General features: G+C 36.8%; 1 protein-coding gene across 2 annotated transcripts in view; it reads left to right on the top strand.

Moving 5' to 3' along the window:
* Positions 1-20210, top strand: part of LOC129000942 (inactive tyrosine-protein kinase 7-like) — a 73336-nt gene extending 53126 nt beyond the window's left edge. The window contains exons 3-17 of one of the 2 annotated variants that reach the window (XM_054428037.1): positions 1939-2065; positions 2516-2676; positions 3404-3548; positions 5026-5162; positions 5744-6013; positions 7349-7618; positions 11895-12007; positions 12343-12505; positions 12800-12947; positions 13361-13488; positions 14087-14290; positions 14907-15092; positions 15779-16017; positions 16902-17165; positions 17639-20210. In XM_054428037.1, the coding sequence (XP_054284012.1) occupies positions 1939-2065; positions 2516-2676; positions 3404-3548; positions 5026-5162; positions 5744-6013; positions 7349-7618; positions 11895-12007; positions 12343-12505; positions 12800-12947; positions 13361-13488; positions 14087-14290; positions 14907-15092; positions 15779-16017; positions 16902-17165; positions 17639-17956 (2873 nt within the window). In that variant the 3' untranslated portion in view covers positions 17957-20210. Of the gene's footprint in view, positions 1-1938; positions 2066-2515; positions 2677-3403; positions 3549-5025; positions 5163-5743; positions 6014-7348; positions 7619-11894; positions 12008-12342; positions 12506-12799; positions 12948-13360; positions 13489-14086; positions 14291-14903; positions 15093-15778; positions 16018-16901; positions 17166-17638 lie in introns of both variants that reach the window. The other variant, XM_054428036.1, reaches the window with a different exon arrangement.
* The last annotated feature ends 170 nt before the right edge of the window (positions 20211-20380 follow it).

The raw sequence follows: 20380 nt of genomic DNA, 5'->3' as shown, positions 1-20380 counted from the left end.
GATTCATACAAACCACTTTGTAGAGCTCAAAAAAAAAAAAATAATCCGTATATAATACGTACGTAAAGGTGATTTCTACGAAACACTACTCCTTCGTAATAACGGACGGATTTTTACAAACGATGTGTCAAAATTAATGATTTAAATGTTATTTATTTATTTGTTATCAGTGGTTTTTAATTGTCTAAAATCTACTGAGTATTCTGCTGAGTTATTCAATGACTAATTCTCAATCCAACACGTTTTTTAGATCTCAACTTATGTAATAATTACACCAAGTAGGTTTATATTTTTATGTTACAACAGCAAACAAAGATAATGCTAGAGGTTAGTCCCAAAGCATAAAAAAACTGAACTTAAAAGCACAAGGCAATCTTATAAAGTAAACAGTCATCTAAAACAGCTTTAAACACAAACAAAGAGGTTGTGGATTGTTTGTTGACTCGAAAAATGTGCCTCTTTGATCCCCAGCCACAGTTGGAAATTGTTTACATGAATCAGTTACCAATTTTTAAACACAAACTTTAAGAAACTCTTTATCCGGTTCAATGTGTAGATTCTTTCGTTCTGACTCATGTGGGGCCCTATTTTTGAAATGGTTGACTGTTGAGTTGAGTGTCGAGTCATTCTATTTCCAATCGTTTCGTATTTTTGAAACGGTTGACGGTGGACTTATACAACCAAAACTACTCAACACCTATCGAGCTGTTGAGTGGAGGTTGACTGCACTTTCTTCTTCCTCTCTTTCGGCAAAAAATTACTCTTTTTGAGACGACGCCATATTGTTTTGTTATTGCTTTAATTTACTAATTGCGATTTAGAGGTTATGTATTTGTTGTCAATGTATTAGCACCCAATTATGCGATTGTTTTCTGTAGAATAATCGCATTTTAATTTTATTTACTGTGTCAATACTAGACTATTTAATCAAGGGTTTTAATCTTGTTGGAATGTTTGAAATAGACTAGGCATACTAATTGAACTTATTATAAGATAATTATTGTTATTAGACCTATGATTTAAGGTATTAAAGATTGTGGTAGAGAGAAACAATATCATAGTTTGTTTCAATACCATTCACCTAATAAAGGGATCAAATTAATTTAAGTTACGACATGCTTCCAGTGCAATGGCAAATAGCCGCTTTAACCCAAATAAAAAACAATTAAAAATAACATAAAACAAACCGATGAAGGAAACTAAAATAAGGTGATGTGTTCCGAAATAGAGACGAAGAAAGCAATTAATAATGTATTTAGGATGAGTGTAGGACCTAAAGTAAAGTGCAGCCTATGCCTAAACTTATAATTAGCTACACCCTAAAACAAACATCCATAGTAAATTTTATTTTTAATACTTAAGTTTAGCCTATATAAGTTAAGGTACTTTGCAATCACTAAGATTAAATTAAGCAAGACATAACCCATTATAACCTCAATCTCTCAAGAACGGAGTTGACAGTTTACCTCAGTGTCTCGAAATATGGCAGATTGAGATTAGATGCCAGATTTTAGAGTAAGAAGAGGTTAAATCGAAGTCCGCAAGAACTCTGCATTGTGATTGGTTCAAAATGACGTCATCTGAATTTTTGACGGTCGTATGCTCTACATTTCCACCACGAGTCTCTCAACTAGTGATTCCCAACTCGCTTCCCAACTGTTGGGTTTCAAAAATACCAAATCATGTTGTTGGTTGAGTTGAGTGCTGACGATTGACTCAACTGTCAACCATTTCAAAAATAGGGCCCGTGGTGTGACAGTTGTCAGTTAATTAGTAGACATTTCAAACCCTCTGGATTGAATATTTGGGATGAATCAGCTTAGTTTGGTCAGTAAAGCTGAATCACTCATTGATTATGCTTTGTTTAAATTTGCTTGTACGGTAATTGATTTTTAAGGACCTTGTAAACAAACAAAAAACTTTCCTTTTGTGTTTCAGGGTTATCGGAGTCAGCACAAGTGATTCTGCAGAGTCCTTCCTCAGTCCCGGAGATCAAAGAAGGAGACAACGTCACCATCAAGTGTCACGTGGAGGGCAGTGAAGACATCAGGGTAGAGTGGTTCAGGTTAGTAAATCTTACAGATTGTCACAACATTCTAACATGTGTAAGCTACTATGTTGGTGAAACTGTTCAAGGTTTGAAGCTGCGATCTGAGTTCTGCCAATCATCGATGGGCTTTTCGCCCTTGTTCAAACTTGCATTTCCCTGTCCACATGGGCCTCAAAGGCCAGTACAAGGGTGGATAAGATAATGTGTAAGGCAAGGAGCCGGTACAGTACAAGACTGACCTGGACTTACAAATTGAATTTACAAACCATTAAGGTGATCTTTCTTAAATTGGCACAGGTTTTAAATACCAACCGAGACCTCTAGATTACTGATAAATATTGGAAATGAAATGGTCCCAAAACTTTTTGTATCAAAGTGCAATGTGTGAATTACCATAAGCTGGTGTTTAGACAAAACACTCTTCTTAAGGCCCTTAGACACTGATATTATCTGTTCTTCTGACAGGAATGATGAACGAGTGTTGAAGACGGACCGAGTGCTGCCTCGCGGACGGAGATTGACTCTACGTGGAGTGACTCCTGGAGAGAACGGAGTCTACCGATGTTCAGCCTCAAACGAGGCGGGCTCCGTTGAGAGTTCCAACACAGTCTATCTCAACATACCTGGTAATTTAACTCTACAATTAACATAGAACTCAAGGATCTAGGTTCTAAGAAGTTTTGTAAGAATAGCAGGAAAAGAGTTTGGTAACTGGGAAAGTGTCAACTCTGGCGCTAGAAACACAAAAGTCTTTACACAATACACAAAAATAGATTGTTTATCTACCACTGACAGCATTTTCAACAGCAATTTTTTCGAGTTCATGAAAAAAGTTATCTAGGTACTCACAATCTTACTACATTAAACTATCTCTGGTTTGGACACCCTATGGTGATCCAAGGGTGGGGTCCGTGTCTTAGCCCCGGAATTGTTCACTGGTGCTGCAAGTGGTCTGCTGCTCGACTGTGTTCACATAGCCTTTTAACAATAATAAGTAATTTTCATCAATATTATAAATACCGTACGAATAAAACAATGCTATATTGTAGTCTATCCGACAATCCAGTTAATTTGATACAAAATTGCAAGCAAATTGGCAACGTGAACATATTTTTATTTGCAACTATAAAATATGGTTTTATACTGGTTGAACTAGTCTTCAAAAATTTAATCCGTTTAAGGGTAGAGATTAAAATTAATCAAAATGCTGTGGATGATGAGCTGGGTATACAAACCCGTCCTTCTTGCACCAAAGTCGGAGACGCTAAACTGCACACCACTAATATACATAGTAGTCCTGTAGCTAGTAATACACAGCTAGGATGTGGTATTTATATTGTATTATTCTTACAGGAGACCAGTGGGCCTGGATACAGGTAGTCCCTCAGGATGTGTTATCCCGGAAAGGAGCAGCTGTTAGGTTCGACTGTGTCTACCAGAGTGCTGATGTCCTGGAATGGTACTTCAAGGAGACAGGGCCGTTGGAAAACAGTACCAGGTAGGTCATCATTAACCTAAAAAGTACTCAGTTTTAAAAGCTCTCTGTTGCAAACAACATAGCAGATGTATGTAAGATTGATATCAATGTATTTGTATGAGTATTTATAAAGTTATATCAAAGACAAAAAGCATTGACTATCTAAAATCCAATAATCGGACAAAATAATTAATTGGTAAACACCATTTGTGGTTTAGACCTTGATTTTGAAATATTCTGTTTTATTTTTTGGTAGGTTGTTCTTTCTTTAAAGTTTAAGACTAAAAAGTTAAAGAAAATAACAAGATTTTTCTATTTAATTTAACATACATCTGAAATACCACTTACAACCTAGTTTACAAACTTACTGTTTATGTCTTAGATTGATAGCTACTGAAAGAACAATAATTCTCAAGTAAGAGTCAGGTTAGTGGGTGGTGAGGCCATGTGGCTTATTATTCACTTTTTATGATGCAAACAAGATAAACAGGAACCAAACAGCTCAATAGCAACAAACAGCTCCTGGCTTTGATGTCTGGAAATTGAGTGTGACAGACAAGACACATGCCAAAGACTTCCCTCTCTTCACTTCCCCTTTTTACCCTCCCTCCTCCCATAGCCCCCCCCCCCACAACTGTCTGACCCTTCCTGCCATGTCTCATTTCACTGACTTCTCTTTAAAGACTGAGAAGGAAAAGCAAACTCTTAAAATCTATCTTTTTAGATTTTCTGTCAATAGTTTTTTAGCAAAAGGAAAAATAATTAGATGAGATTTTGTTGATTTTGTTAATGTTTTTTATACAAGGGGAATAAAAGATAATATTTGGTATATTATTGAAAAAAATAATAAACAGATTGTGGCAATGATTCCTCAAAAATATGTGAAACCTATTTCCAATCAATTGAAAAAAATTGAACTACTGTTAAATGCAAACAAACTTTATGGGTTTATTTGGTTTTATAAATAAATAAATAAACTGTTTATCAACATTAATCTAGTGCAATTATTTTTTTTACTAAAAAAAATTATCAATAAAAAATTGACCTCTGTCCATATACTTATTTATTAGTATGTCAATTCCAATAAATTAGATAACAAACAGTGTATTCATAAACGGTAAAATTTTAATAATGAAAAATGTAATCATGTGTCTATGTTTATAATAGCATATAAATACATTTCTCAAGCAAAATGTTTCTAAAAAGATTTTATTACATCAACAGTTTATCCACAATTGACTACACTTTCGGATTCAATGTTTATTCATACAGTTTTTTAAAATTAATTTATTGGAAACTTGTTGTGCATTTGAAGTAATGTTTTTTTTTCAAGGGATATTTTTTTGACATTTTTTGTGTGTAGCCTATATATTATTACCTTATAAAATAATTTCCCAGGTATGACGGCTGAACTTTTTCCCTTTTTCAAAATCCCAAATCAGTCACTTGGTTTCTGTTGAACACGGTACAAATAGTTTATGTATTTCTTGTATTTCAGATTCAGTGTTTTCCCCAATGGATCTCTGGTGATTCACAAGGTTCGGCCGACAGACGAAGGGTGGTACTCCTGTGTGGGAATCAGAGGAGAATCTACGGCAGTTCCACAGAAATACACTGCTAAGCTTACCCTGGCCTGTAAGTAAACCTTCATAAATATAGATATTATTTAAGATTCCCTTGTTTTAGCAAATTTCCCTCTTCGCAAACCAGCATCAGAACATGGGAGCAGGGTTTTTAAAGAGGGTTTTATGGTGTAAAATTTTATCCATCCCATTTTTGACCTTTAAAAACTTAACATTTCAAAATTTATTTGTAAACCATTTTGAAGAGCTTGAAAAAACAAATAATTCAGTAAATTGAAATATTTTGTGCGGTTATTGGTTAAGGAGAAAATCCAAAAAATTATAAATTTAAATTTCCCATCTTATTCTTATGGAGTAAAAGTAAACTGTTGTAGTTTCCCTTATAGTCACACCTTGTGGACTGTGTTATATGGCATACCTGCACTTATTCAAGGTATGCTAGCTGCTATCCTTATTCTACAATTCAAGCTCCTGACCTAGAGCCTTTCCTTGAACAAATCTTATTACCAAATAGGTTTGTGTTCCATTAATAAACAAATCTCATGTTTCTGTTGCAAGAGAAAGATGCAAAAACTGATTTTATCCAATTAACTTTTTTAAATTCCATCAAAAGATAAAGCCTTTATGTTGCAGACCTGGGAGAGGTAGGCAGTCACTCTCTGGAGCCTGTCGTAGAAGGGCCTCGTGTGGTAGGAGAGGGGGGAGAGCTACAAGTCACCTGTCTGGCACCGAGGTCACTACCTAGGGCCTCAGTCCAGTGGCTGGGCCCCCTCGGTGCCCCCGCCTCCACCTCTGACCTCCTCAGCATACAGTCCGCCAGTCAGAGAGATGCTGGCAACTACAGCTGTGTCATCAGCAACATCGCTGACTCCAGGAGTGTTACTTTCAACCTCATTGTGGCATGTGAGTAGTGAGTTTTGAATTTGCTGAGGGTGGGGGTTACTGAATAGTACCTCAAGTGTTCTTTGAGGGTTCATGAAATTTAGCACACCTTAAATAACAATGTAACATTGCTACAGTACCAAAACCTTATATTTAGGCATTTAAATCATTTGCATTCGTTTATCTAGATTAAGAAAACTTATTCTGACCGTCTAAATTTGGCATTCTGGGGCATAAGAATCATACTTATGTGAGCTATACTTATTTCCTGCCAGTACCAACAATGGGAAAAGCATCCAAGAAGATGCAAGCCCTAGAGGTTCTAAAAAAACTAAACGGTTCCTAGTAGTGGAAAGCCAAACAAGCCTAACTATTTTAGGGCCAATAACCTTGAAATTTTATTGAATACTTTTTTATGACTATACTATCCAACCATTTTTGAAAATCAGAATTATTGACTTGTATTTTTTATATTTGTTGTCAGAGCTACTTTACAAACTTGTGTATTTTTAGACTGCAGGGTACACAATGTCTAGTTGCAATGCCATCACATCAATCTTACATTAGTGCTTCATTCATACTTTGCTTAAAATGGCAAAGCAGCAACCATGTGATAGAATTAGGACATAGTGATAGTAATTTAAGCGTTGCCTCTTTGTTTATTGATTTCCTCTATAAGCTTCACTTAAAAGCCCCCTTTAAAGTTTCACTATAATCATACCACCAAATTGGACTCAATTTTAAATGGTAGTCAGGGGTTTCTTAGGTCTTAAAATGACAGAATTAATTAAATAATAAGAGTGAGAATCTTTTGCCTCTTCAACTAACCAATACACACTGTATCGAATTGTACATTAAGGAAGAAAGAATATATACACAATTATTAACTTGTCCAAAAAAAGAGTTCCAGGTGGTAAAAAGCACCCAAAAGATCACAACACTGTGCTGAGTTGATGATTTGTTTATCTATTTCTGTTGAAAATTTTTACATTAATTAAGTGATCCATCAATCGGTTTTGGTTTGGGCATTAAAATTATAATTTTGATCAATCAAACACAAGGTTAATTGTATGCTTTATACTTTACTTTGTACTTTTATACTTTCTTATAAAATGGCGACCATACTATGTAGGTATTTTAAGCCAAGTATGAATGGAGATGAGTGTAGGATGAGTGGCGCGATCTTGTAGTCTTGTTAGTGACTAAGGCCGACATTCCTTAGACACAGCTGTTAATTAATAGCCCAAACAGCTAATGGCAACTAAGGGACCTACAGTTTATAGTGGAATCCGAACCACATTTTTTATTAAATGACACATACCCACATATCATACATCTACCACATTCCAATTGCAGCTCCCCCCACCATAGTGAAGGGCCCAGCTAAGGTGTCAGTGAAGGAAGGAGAGCCGGCTCTGCTGCACTGTCAGTACACGGGACTGCCTCCTCCCCTGACCACCGTGACATGGCTGCGGGACAAGACGCCTGTCCATAGTCAGGTGCACCCCAACGGCAGCCTGCACCTGCACAGCACACAGGTGGCGGACCGTGGCGAGTATGTGTGTGTTGTCAACACCTCGTCTCTTCCTCCAGTCTACTCTAGTCCAGCAACGCTACATGTTAGAGGTGAGTTAGGGTTAGTTTTGGAAGTATCAAGATCAAGCGATGAAATAATCATTTTGCTATGATACTACCGCTATCTTTCTGTGCGAGCTCATTTATTGAGCGGAGCGAGCGAAGCGAGCGAAGCTCTTATACGTTGACTTTTATGCATTTCGTAATACGCAAACTCCTCCTAGACGGCTGAATCAATCGTTTTCAAATTTTGGGTGGTGATAAAGACCATATCGGTGAGTGCCAACATCTATATGGCGTTAAAAATAACCCTCAGGAATCCGCCCCACTGGGTCTCAAAGTTTCAATGTTATCCTTATGGAAGCAGTATTTGACACATAAACAAAGACATATGATCAGCTGTTAAATTTTGAATGCAGTAGATAAAGAAATAGCTGATGGCATTATTCCACAGATATTAGAACAGAAACGGTATGAATCATAAATATAATCAAATGACGCCACTAGCTTGAGGTCCGTGACGTAGGAAGTGTTAAAGGAAGTACTAAAGGTGAACAGTCTGGAGTGTGGAAACTGTTTATGACGATTAGATTTAGGTATCTGGATTCCTAAAATTATAAGGGAAGGGAGGAAAACGGGTCCGCGTCGTAGGAAGTGGTGAAGGAAGTACTAAAGGTGAGCAGTCTGGAGTGTGGAAACTGTTTATGACGATTAGATTTAGGTATCTGCATTCCTAAAATTATAAGGGAGGGAGGAAAACGGGTCCGCGTCGTAGGAAGTGGTGAAGGAAGTACTAAAGGTGAGCAGTCTGGAGTGTGGAAACTGTTTATGACGATTAGATTTAGGTATCTGCATTCCAAAAATTATAAGGGAAGGGAAGAAAACGGGTCCGCGACGTAGGAATGATGAAGGAAGTAATCAAGGCAAGCTGTCCGGAGTGTGGGAACTGTTTATGACGATTATATTAAGATATCTGCAATCATGAAATGCTACGAGAAGGGAGGATAACGGGTCCGTGACGTAGGAAGTGGCGAAGGAAGTAGTAGAGGCGAGCTGTCCGGAGTGTGGGAACTGTTTATGACGATTAGATTAAAGTATCTGCAATCATAAAATGCTATGGGAAGGGAGGTAAACAGGTCCGTTACGAAGGAAGTGGTGAAGGAAGTAGTAAATGCCAGCAGTCCGGAGTGTGGGAACTGTTTATGACGATTAGATTAAGATATCTGCAATCATAAAATGCTATAGGAAGGGAAGATGATGGGTCCGCGACATAGGAAGTTATGAAGGAAGTAGTCAAGGCAAGCTGTCCGGAGTGTGGGAACTGTTTATGACGATTAGATTAAGATATCTGCAATCATAAAATGCTATAGGAAGGGAGGATGATGGGTCCGCGACATAGGAAGTTATGAAGGAAGTAGTCAAGGCAAGCTGTCCGGAGTGTGGGAACTGTTTATGACGATTAGATTAAGGTATCTGCAATCATAAAATGCTATGGAAAGGGAGGGAAACAGGTCCGTGGCGTAGGAAGTGGCGAAGGAAGTAGTAAAGGCGAGCAGTCCGGAGTGTGGGAACTGCTTATGACGATTAAATTAAGGTATCTGCAATCATAAAATACTATGGGAAGGGAGGAAAACGGGTCCGGGAATTAGGGAGTGATGAAGGAAGTAGTCAAGGCGAGCTGTCCGGAGTGTGGGAACTGTTTATGACGATTAGATTTAGGTATCTGCATTCCTAAAATTATAAGGGAAGGGAGGAAAACGGGTCCGCGTCGTAGGAAGTGGTGAAGGAAGTACTAAAGGTGAGCAGTCTGGAGTGTGGAAACTGTTTATGACGATTAGATTTAGGTATCTGCATTCCTAAAATTATAAGGGAAGGGAGGAAAACGGGTCCGCGTCGTAGGAAGTGGTGAAGGAAGTACTAAAGTTGAGCAGTCTGGAGTGTGGAAACTGTTTATGACGATTATATTAAGATATCTGCAATCATGAAATGCTACGAGAAGGGAGGATAACGGGTCCGTGACGTAGGAAGTGGCGAAGGAAGTAGTAGAGGCGAGCTGTCCAGAGTGTGGGAACTGTTTATGACGATTAGATTAAAGTATCTGCAATCATAAAATGCTATGGAAAGGAAGGGAAACAGGTCCGTGGCGTAGGAAGTGACGAAGGAAGTAGTAAAGGCGAGCAGTCCGGAGTGTGGGAACTGTTTATGACGATTAGATTAAGATATCTGCAATCATAAAATGCTATGGGAAGGGAGGTAAACAGGTCCGTTACGAAGGAAGTGGTGAAGGAAGTAGTAAATGCCAGCAGTCCGGAGTGTGGGAACTGTTTATGACCATTAGATTAAGGTATTTAAAATCCTATAATGCTATGGGAAGGGATAGAAACAGGTCCGCGACGTAGGAAGTGGTGAAGGAAGTAGTAAAGGCGAGCAGTCCGGAGTGTGGGAACTGTTTATGACGATTAGATTAAGATATCTGCAATCATAAAATGCTATAGGAAGGGAGGATGATGGGTCCGCGACATAGGAAGTTATGAAGGAAATAGTCAAGGCAAGCTGTCCGGAGTGTGGGAACTGTTTATGACGATTAGATTAAGATATCTGCAATCATAAAATGCTATAGGATGGGAGGATGATGGGTCCGCGACATAGGAAGTTATGAAGGAAGTAGTCAAGGCAAGCTGTCCGGAGTGTGGGAACTGTTTATGACGATTAGATTAAGGTATCTGCAATCATAAAATGCTATGGAAAGGGAGGGAAACAGGTCCGTGGCGTAGGAAGTGGCGAAGGAAGTAGTAAAGGCGAGCAGTCCGGAGTGTGGGAACTGTTTATGACGATTAAATTAAGGTATCTGCAATCATAAAATACTATGGGAAGGGAGGAAAACGGGTCCGGGAAGTAGGGAGTGATGAAGGAAGTAGTCAAGGCGAGCTGTCCGGAGTGTGGGAACTGTTTATGACGATTAGATTAAGGTATCTGCAATCATAAAATGCTGTGGGAAGGGAGGAAAACAGGTACACGATGTAGGAAGTGGTGAAGGAAGTAGTCAAGGCAAGCTGTCCGGAGTGTGGGAACTGTTTAAGACGATTAGATCAAGGTAACTGCAATCCTAAAATGCTATGGGAAGGGAGGTAAACAGGTCCGTGACGTAGGAAGTGGTGAAGGAAGTAGTAAATGCGAGCAGTCTGGAGTGTGGGAACTGTTTATGACGATTAGACTAAGGGATCTGCAATTCTAAAATGCTATGGGAAGGGAGAGAAAAGGTCCGAGACGTATGAATCGGTGAAGGAATTAGTAAGGTAAGCAGTGTGGAGTGTGGGAACTGGAAACCATTTGTAGCAGTTAGATTAATGTATCTGCAATGCTGAAATGCTATGAGAATGGATGGAAGCATCCCCACGACATAGAAAATGGTGAAAGAAGTAGTAAAGGCTAGCAGTGCGGAGTGTAGGGAATGTTTGTGGCAATTAGATTAACGTATCTAAAATACTAAATTGCTATGTAAGTGATGAAAACCGGTCCACGATGTAGGAAAAGGCTTAGAAAGTAGTAAAGTATGAGCATAGTGTGAAAACCGTCTGTGGCAGTTAGATTGATGTATCTTTAATCCAAAAATGCTACGAGAAGGGAAGGAAACCAGTCTATGACGTAGTAAATGGTGAAGGAAGGCTTGCAGTGCAGAGTGTGGGAACTGTCTATGGCAATTACATTAATGTATCTGCAATCCTAAAATGCTATGGGAAGAGAGGGAAATAGGTCCACGACGTAGGGGGTGGTGAAGGAAGTAGTAAAGGTGTGCATGTTGAGTGTGGGAATGGATTAATGTATCTGCAATGCTAAAACGCAACGGGAAGAGACTGTAGACTGTAGGTTAAAATAATTTCGAAGCACGAATCGATACATATTTCAATACATGCAATCGTTTATAATAGAAATTTACAACTGAGTTGACACCAGCTGGTTATTACTCCATAGAGGAAAAAACTAATTTTACTCCATAGAGGATAAAAACTTTTTTACTCCATAGAGGATAAAAACTTTTTTACTTCCTAAAGAGTAAAAATGCTACTTTAGACTCTCAACGCGTGCATTAAAAACGACTGGTATTACTGAAACCATGACAAAAACAACAGTCTGACCAAAACAATATACTGTAATATAAACCCTTGATGACTCCGCTCAATTTTGTGGATGCATCTGCGAACGCCACCTAGTAAGTAAGTCATATTTGAAAGTAAAAATAGCTACAGCTCCTCAATATAAAATGGTATGTAGCTTAGCTGGTGTAGGGCACTTTATCCTTGTTAATGTTGTGTATTGCTTATTTCAGAAAAATTGAAATTCTCTCCTCGCCCGGTAGACAAAAAGCTTGAACTTGGTTCTGTGAAGAAGGTTTACTGCAAGGCACAAGGAGCTGATCCTCCAGTCATCAAATGGATGAAGGTAGGTTTCTTTTTCTAACAGCTGAAACTTTTTTAATTCAACTGAATGTCACCCTAACATCAAAATAACAATATAGTTTGAAATTATTAGAGCAGAAAGAATCATTGCTGACTAACTACTAAAGTAATCTAACATACATTTTAGTAGCAGGCCCGCAGTTTGCATTTGATGCACTAGAGAGAGATGGTTGTGCCCCTCTCCTACCTTTAGGGTAATTGTTTTTCCTCCTTGCGCCGCCAAACCAAAAACCTCTTGCGCCCCTGGGCCTGGGACCACTGTGCCCTATAAAAGCTGCCCTGTAAGAAGAAAAGTTTAGAGTTTTACAATATTTCCAGGAGGGGCAAGATACACTGTCGATGGATTTTCCTGAGCATGTGCAAGACATCAATGGAACTCTTCACTTCAACCAAGTGCAAGCTTCTGATAAGGGACGATATACCTGTGTAGCGACCAACTCCCAGGGCCTCATCAATGTTACCATCGACATTGATGTTGTCGGTATGTTATGAAATTTACGTTGAGAATCTTACATTTATTCGCTAGATAAACCACCAATAACGTATCCTGTATGTGGAATATCACTGGAAATTAGTGTATACTTACAGAAAACATTTGTTAGTAGATACAGTGGGATTCACCAAGAGATTACTAGCCATTCACACATTTAAATTAACCCATTTGACATATTTTTTGCATTCTAAGATATATTTGAAACTTTAAAAATAGCTTGATGTAACACACAAGATAAAATTCTTAAATTCACTTTCTAAACTATAAACTCAACTTTTTCAGTGACACCAAAGTTTGTGGTCCTGCCACAAAATCCAACAGATGCTTTTGAAGGTTACCCTGTAATCATGGACTGCATTGCTGAAGGAGACCCAAAACCAACGATTCAATGGGACAAAGACACTGTCATGAATGATTTTGATCAAAGAAGGTAATCTTGCTTTTTCTATTAAGTAGCCTCCCTTGAATATTTGGTTTTGAAAAGGGCCAAAAGATTTACAAATAAGAAAAATTGTTTAATTAGTGTACAAGCAGAGTCTGTAAACTCCTTATTAATAGACGTTACAGACAAAGAGGTCCAGCCGGATCTTTCATATTTGTAGTCTAAGGCATTTTGCAAACTCTTAGCACTTGCGCTTAGCACTTATGAAGTTCTCCCTATATGTATCAACTGTTGATGAATTTCAATAATAATTGACCCCCTATGGAAAATTAAATGACAGAATGTATAGCATCAATTTTTATATCATAAGTGTAAATGTGCAACACACAAAGACTGTATTCAATCACTGTTTTCCATTTGGGTGTGTTGGGATACTACAGATTGATTCTTTGTCATTGCAGGTTCCATGTGCTTGATAACGGCTCGCTGTTGATAGACGAAGTTCACTTATCAGATGAGGCCAAGTACGGTTGTACAGCTGGCAACAGTGGAGGTCTCAAGCGATATGAGGTCTCTCTTATTGTCAGAAGTGAGTAGATTTTGAGCAATAAAAGTAACTGTAAGAATTTGCTACTTAAAAATAAAAATGTAGTGTGCGACAGCTACAAACAACTCATTTCTAAAAGCAGCAAATAACAAGTTTGGTTCAACATAATAGTTGCACCACTACTTTTCAACACTGACATTGATGATCAGAGATGATAATGGGTTATGTTGATAGGGTTAAGCTGTAATTTTGTTTTGAAAAAAATAGGCTTACCTGAATATGAGTCCACTTCAGAACACTACCGTACAGCTCTTCAACTTAGAAATATTTTGAAAAATATTGTCAGTGACAGTGAAATATGTTAACTTTTGAACATATACGGTAATGTAAAATTTGTTGTGTTCCTTTTGCCAGAGTGGACTCCTATCTTATACAGGAAAGCCTGCCATCTTACAAATTATCTAAAAACCTGAGACCTTGTGCTCTATGTTAGGGCCTGCATCCTAAATCTTAAACAAGAACTCGCATGTGTCGGGTCTACCAAGAATCCAAGAAGGACTCTACAGAAGATGCTGATTGTTCATTTCTTTCACATACAATTTGTTTACTTGATAAGTTTATATACTATTATGATTGACAGATATGGATGGATATCGACCCGATGGAGCTATAGAGGGGCTGGAGGGAGACGGGTCAATGATGACTCGCACTGTCAGTATTACATTGAGTGCTGCGGCCGCGTACATGGTCCTGGTCATTGGACTGATGGCGTGGTGTCGCTACCGTAGACGCAAGCGCAAACAAGCCTATCTTGATGCCAACCCTGCATCACCTCTCACTGATTGTGAGTACCTTTGATGTTGAATTGGTCTTTGTATAGTTTTAGTGTAAAATATATTTTTAATACACTTTTTTAACAATTTAAATTTGTTGTTTTCATTGCTAGTGGAATTTTTAAAGATAATATTCTTAGCCCTGGTGTTGTTATATCAAACTTTTGTTTGTTAGCTCATTTAATTGACTGCCCAATCAAAAATGGCATTTGGGTCGTGAATCAACCTGGCTATAATTGATCCAGCAACCACTGATTTAAAAACGAGCATTGAACTACTCCGCTACACAAACAATTTGTTGTTACAATATAAATAAATTTATTGATACATCTAAATTTTAGGGGCTAAATAAACAGTAGGATTCTGAAGAGTTAACGTTGCAATAACAATGCTTGTACCAATAAATAATATCTTTGCAGTTTTACAAGACTGAAAAATCAAAACTCGTATCACTTAAGGCTCAAATAACTCGCTGTTTCAATAAGGAATTCAGTCTTACATAAGTTATGGTGAATGTTGTATAGGTTAGGTTTGTAGCGTACTATCCATAATTCAACTAGTTATTGATGTAGATTAACCACAACAAATACCAAGATACCGAAATTCACACTTTCTTTGTTGCAGTAGGTAAAGTCGAGGCAGGCAACAGCATAGATACAAAAGCTAAAGTGCGCAACGGAGATGTTCATACACCACGCAGTGACGGGGAAAACACAGGACAGTCTGCCGGGTCCAACCAGTCGAAGCGATCCAGAGGAAACTACGACAAACTCTCCTTCCCTCGCCAGGATATCCACAACATGATGCTGTTAGGTTTGTGTTACCTTGTTTAGGTTAGCTGTTGCATCCAGCAATACCTTTAAGATTAAGTTAAAAACAGTTCTGAGAAGATATAAATGTTTAGTTTGAAGTACAGTAGTTTAATGACAAAAGTTGTTCTGAAAAACTTATATGTATCAGAGAAACGCTGGTTAATAAAGAAATTTTTATTTATTTATTTAGCAAAAGCATTTGCAGACGAATGTTGCTCAAAACACAAATTTAATGTAGCCTTCATGGATAATCTTGTCAAACATAAGTACGCTTTTTAATTTGGACTATTTATTGATTATGTCTATACATTCATTAACCCATTATTGAAGAACTCCTGCTTATGGTAATCCCTTAAAACACATTTATTGATTACTTTTGGCGTCAAATTGGTATTGTCCTTAGCATATACAAGATTAAATATCATACCTGCCACTACCAAGTTACCTGTAGTCTTTGGGGGAAGATGACTGCAATCATTGACTCTTGAATAGGTACCAAAGTAGACATCCTAGCAATCTATATGGATAAAAACTTTTTTTACAAATAATAAAGTTGAGATGGAGCCACTGACGTGTGTGTGAGTAAAAGATATTATGAGTCCTCCATTTAGTTTAGCTTTGACAACAATTTGGTGTATTCATCAATCTCTATCAATACAACCCGTTGAACTAAACCTTGTTTTGCAGGTAATGGAGAGTTTGGTGAAGTTTACCTGGCCCAAGCCAAGGGTCTGACCAGCAGCAAGGAGGCAGACACTGTGGTGATGGTGAAGGCTCTACAACACACAAGAGACGAGGCTTCATTGCAGGAGTTCAAGCGACAACTGGACATGTTCTCTCGCCTGGACCACACCAATGTCGCCAAACTTGTCGGTCTGTGTAATGACCAGGAGCCTCACTACATGATCCTTCAGTACTCCGATTGGGTTAGTCTCAATTCTTTGTTGATATCTGATCATACTTCCACTATGGAATTTAGAAACCATACTGTATAGTCATTTTACTCCTAATTATTATAAAGGAAAATCAATTATAAACAAGTTAATTGAAAAAGTGCTGTTTGTTGTTGTTGTTTTGCATAAATTGATTTGTACATAGTTGACAAGTTGGACTATATTGAAAGTTTCTCACTTTCTGTTTTCCATTTCCTAAAGGATTGATAACTGAGTTATGTTTAGAAAGTCATTCAATCTTACAATATGTATTAGGAGAAGGGATTTTTAAGATTTATATTTTAAGTATATGCTTGTATACAATACTAAGGTATTTTAAAGGGATTCTAGATTCAAACAGTTACCACCTTGTATATTTTAAAAATACATCTGTACCATCCGGGTAAATGTTTTGAGTGATCAAAATGTAAGTTAAAGAAAATATTATGTCAACTGAAATAGTGCCAATCTAGATGTTTCTATGCTGGAGTTAAACTTTTTCCTAGTTACCACTTTTAATGCTAACTTACTAGCAACCCTTAAAAGTTAAAACCCTTCCGAAAAGATTTTTTAGCAGAAAATCAAGACTTACTTGGTTTAGTCAAGCTGTTTAAAAACTAAAGAAGATTTAGTTCAGATCAGAATGTTTTACACAAATATTTTTAAGACTTGTTGAACTTAAATAGAATATTCAATTGTCCATTTTACTTCAAATAACATAGTGAGAAATTAACTTTATTTTCTAGAACTATCAGTTTTCATGAGTAATAAAAATAATAGACTGAGGCACTTTTCCCTATTAAGTAATAAATTGACCCCTCATCACATCCCTAGTAGGTGGAAAACTGTTTATTTATGCATTCTTAAATTGTTTCTAGGGTGACCTGAAGCAGTTTTTGGTTGCAACAAGGAAAGAGGGAACAGCGGCTAAGCCTCGACCCACTCCCCTGACTGTAGTCCAGAACTTGTCCTTGGTGCAGCAGCTGGCCTTAGGCCTAGAGCACCTGGCCAATCATCGGCTGGTACACAAGGACGTGGCTGCTCGGAACTGTCTCATAGCTAGCGACTTGACTGTCAAACTCTCTCTGTCTGCTCTCTGCAAAGACACTTACAGCAAGGAGTACTACAGACATCGCAACCAGGTAAACTAGAGTAACAATCCAGCCTGTGAAATAGTCTGGCACGAGGGAGTAATTTGATGTAAAGTTTCACTTTGAAATGATCGATTAGTTATGAAACCTAGGCAATTATGTTACTGGTGTTTTCAAGAGCTTCAAGAGAATATCATCCCATCCCGCAAACATTTTGTTTTGAAAATATATATTGTGCTAAAGACAATAAAAGTAAAAACAGGAACTTCTTTGTTCGGTATATTTCTGAAGCTATAAGGGCTATTATGTTTTAATTATTAGTTATGTCTAAATGGTTGAACTAACAGAACACTGACGTCAAGTGAATTCAAAGACTTATAAGTTTTAAAATGCTCTCTCAGCCTGTACAACATTTCCAGATTCTGAAACTCAAAAAGGGTAATGTGTTACCTTCAAACTCGATGAACCGTTAGTACATGTCCACCTTATGATGTATACATCTTTTAACAACAATAATTTTCCAGCTGATTCCACTGCGGTGGATGCCACTAGAAGCTGTGGCGGAGGACGACTTCTCTTGCAAGTCAGATGTCTACTCGTTTGCCGTAACAGTCTGGGAGATCTTTAGCCGAGGGGAGCTGCCCATGAGCAAGATGAGTGACCGTGAGGTCCTTACAGCGCTAGAGACGGGAGAGTTACGATGGAAGCCTCACAAGTCAATGCCCGAGGGACTCCGCACACTGTTGGCCAAGTGTTGGCAGCCGAGTCCACGTGACCGACCTACCTTCTCTCAAGTGGCAGTCACTGTCAGTGATCCTGCACTAGTCACTTCAGTATCGTGAAAATCAACTTAAAACCTTTCTTAAGAATAATGTAACATAGAACTTAAGGGCTTAGGTTTTAATGGTTTTAGGGTAGCAAGCTTACCTTAACGAGAAAGAGTCCACTCCCACACAAGAAACACAAAAAAAAACTTTACACTGAACTCAAAAATTATTTTCACTTTTTGAAATCTCTTCAAACAATAATTTACACTAATACTGTTAACTCACAAGGTGGTAAATATACATAAAATATGGTAAGTGGTGATGGATTTCGATTGAACACTCCAATCGTCATCAGATCCCATAGGCGAAATCTCTTCCCAACTCAAATGTATCTTAGTTGTTATCAGTGAAGGGGCAGGATTTTGTGGATATTGTGAGGAGAGGACTATTTCTCATTCAGATAAACTTACTACAACACAAAATGTTTTAAAGTTTTCTAACTATACGTTTTCAGGCAAAATCTTTCAACCACCATTTCCCCTAAACCAGCTAATTTAGAAACTGACAACCAATATAATTTTTATAAAAACATCAAAGAACCAAAATACTCACCTTAGCAAAGATTTGGTTTTTCAACGTGTAACATGAAAGATCTCTTATTGTAGATTTTAGTTCTAGATTGTTCTGATTTCAATCCTTGTTGTTTCAACGTTATAATCGATATCTGTGATTTAAATGTTTTTTACCATCCAAACCTAAACAAACATGTAAAAGCATGGCAATACTCTCTAGATTGCTTTTGACTCCACATACTCTTGCACTGCCATCCTCAACAGACTGTTAGAGACAAACTTCTTTTTTAAGCCACGCCTTAAAACCACAAAGACAACCCAATTCATTGTGATGGATTTGCTATCTGAACACAAAAAAAATATTATTTTTTATTTCTTTTTTTTAATACGTTTGGACATTTTTTCCTGTACTGTATTTCTAATTCGTGAAACTAAAGATATAATTTTTTGAAAGTAAAGTCTATTTGATCAAATGCATTTCTGCAAGTCAGTACATTGATCTTTATTGTTTGAAAATGAGTTTTAATTATTAATCTTTTTTAACTGTGTGTTAACACCTACCTGATTTTTAACTGACTTCAAATTTGTCCTCTACTTTGATTTTCAAATCAATAATGATTTATTATTCTAGTTGTTCTATTATCTTATTATGTTCTTTGTATGTACAATTGTAAATATCTATTTAAGAAAAGTACCAAATGCATTTATTGTATATTAATTTAAATCTAATGTAAAAATTAGTGTTGTGTCCATAACTGTAAGTTGTTTACAGTTATATTGTGTAGACTAATTTGTAGTACTTAATATTTACCTAAATTTGTCTTTGAAACAAGAATGCTAGATGACTTTATCTCAGTAAAATTTGATTTATTAGATTTTATTTAGCATTCCCTAGAATAATAATTATTTAAAGCTAGAGAAATTAATAAAACATAGTACAATTACATGTTTTTTTTTCTTATTAAAAAATATATAATTTAAGTGTGTTAAATATTTGTTCAATTGCTACATAATTTGACTTGAGTTTTCACTGGATAAAAATATGTTCACACCATAAGATTTGGGTTTTTATTCAAAACGGCTTTTAGCATTATTTAAGTTAATTAACACTAAAATAGAAGGAAGTGCCCTTCAGTAATAAAATAGCAATATAAATATATCTTTCATAAAAAATGTTTACATACTGAATGTTGAAATAATAATGTCACTCAGTAAATGTATTACCCTGTTTATAAATAAAATTTAAGATGTGTTTAATTTGGGATACAGTATATTGAAGTTTTTAATACAAAGTATTTTAACTATGTAAATATATGAATTAAAAAAAAATATGTTCTCGTTAAGTACTTAACTTCTGTACCACATTTTTGTAAACTGTAAAGTTTGATATGCTGGTAAGGTAGTCAATATAGTTAATATTGTAGTGTGTAGTTTAGTAGTTTGGTATCTGTGATTGTGACTCATGTAGTCCCTATGTTATATGTTAAGTATATATTCTAGTCAGTAGCACTACTTTGGAATCTATCCAACCTAAAAAGTCCTTATTCTCGGGGAACATAAGAATATTTTGTTGAAATGTGTAAATAATATTTTAAACCCTTAAATGACATTGTAGATAGTTTCAAAATCGTTTGTGTAAACGGCTGTTCATCGTTTTATCCTAGTGAATGAATATTAGCTAACACATTTTGTAAGTGTTCCATTGGACTATCTTTGTTTACTTTTATATTCTTTTATACAAACATTATATAAGCAAATACACATGATTGTTTATAACTGAATTTTGCTTGCTTTATTCCACTTTATTTATCCTAATGGTTAATTGTTAGTTACGTTGAGAGAGATTTTTTTTATGTATATAAGGATGAATTTTGAATTGAACTTGTGTTTCTGGTTTGAGGGTTTATTAGAAAAACTCCTCGTACAA

This window comes from Macrosteles quadrilineatus, unplaced genomic scaffold, assembly GCF_028750875.1.
Source record: "Macrosteles quadrilineatus isolate MER2022 unplaced genomic scaffold, UCM_ALF_1.0 Scaffold_8__2_contigs__length_117827958, whole genome shotgun sequence".
In the NCBI taxonomy this organism is placed as follows: Eukaryota; Metazoa; Arthropoda; class Insecta; order Hemiptera; family Cicadellidae; genus Macrosteles; species Macrosteles quadrilineatus.
The sequence above is the reverse complement of the archived record's forward strand: the minus strand, read 5'-3'. Positions and strand labels throughout refer to the sequence as shown.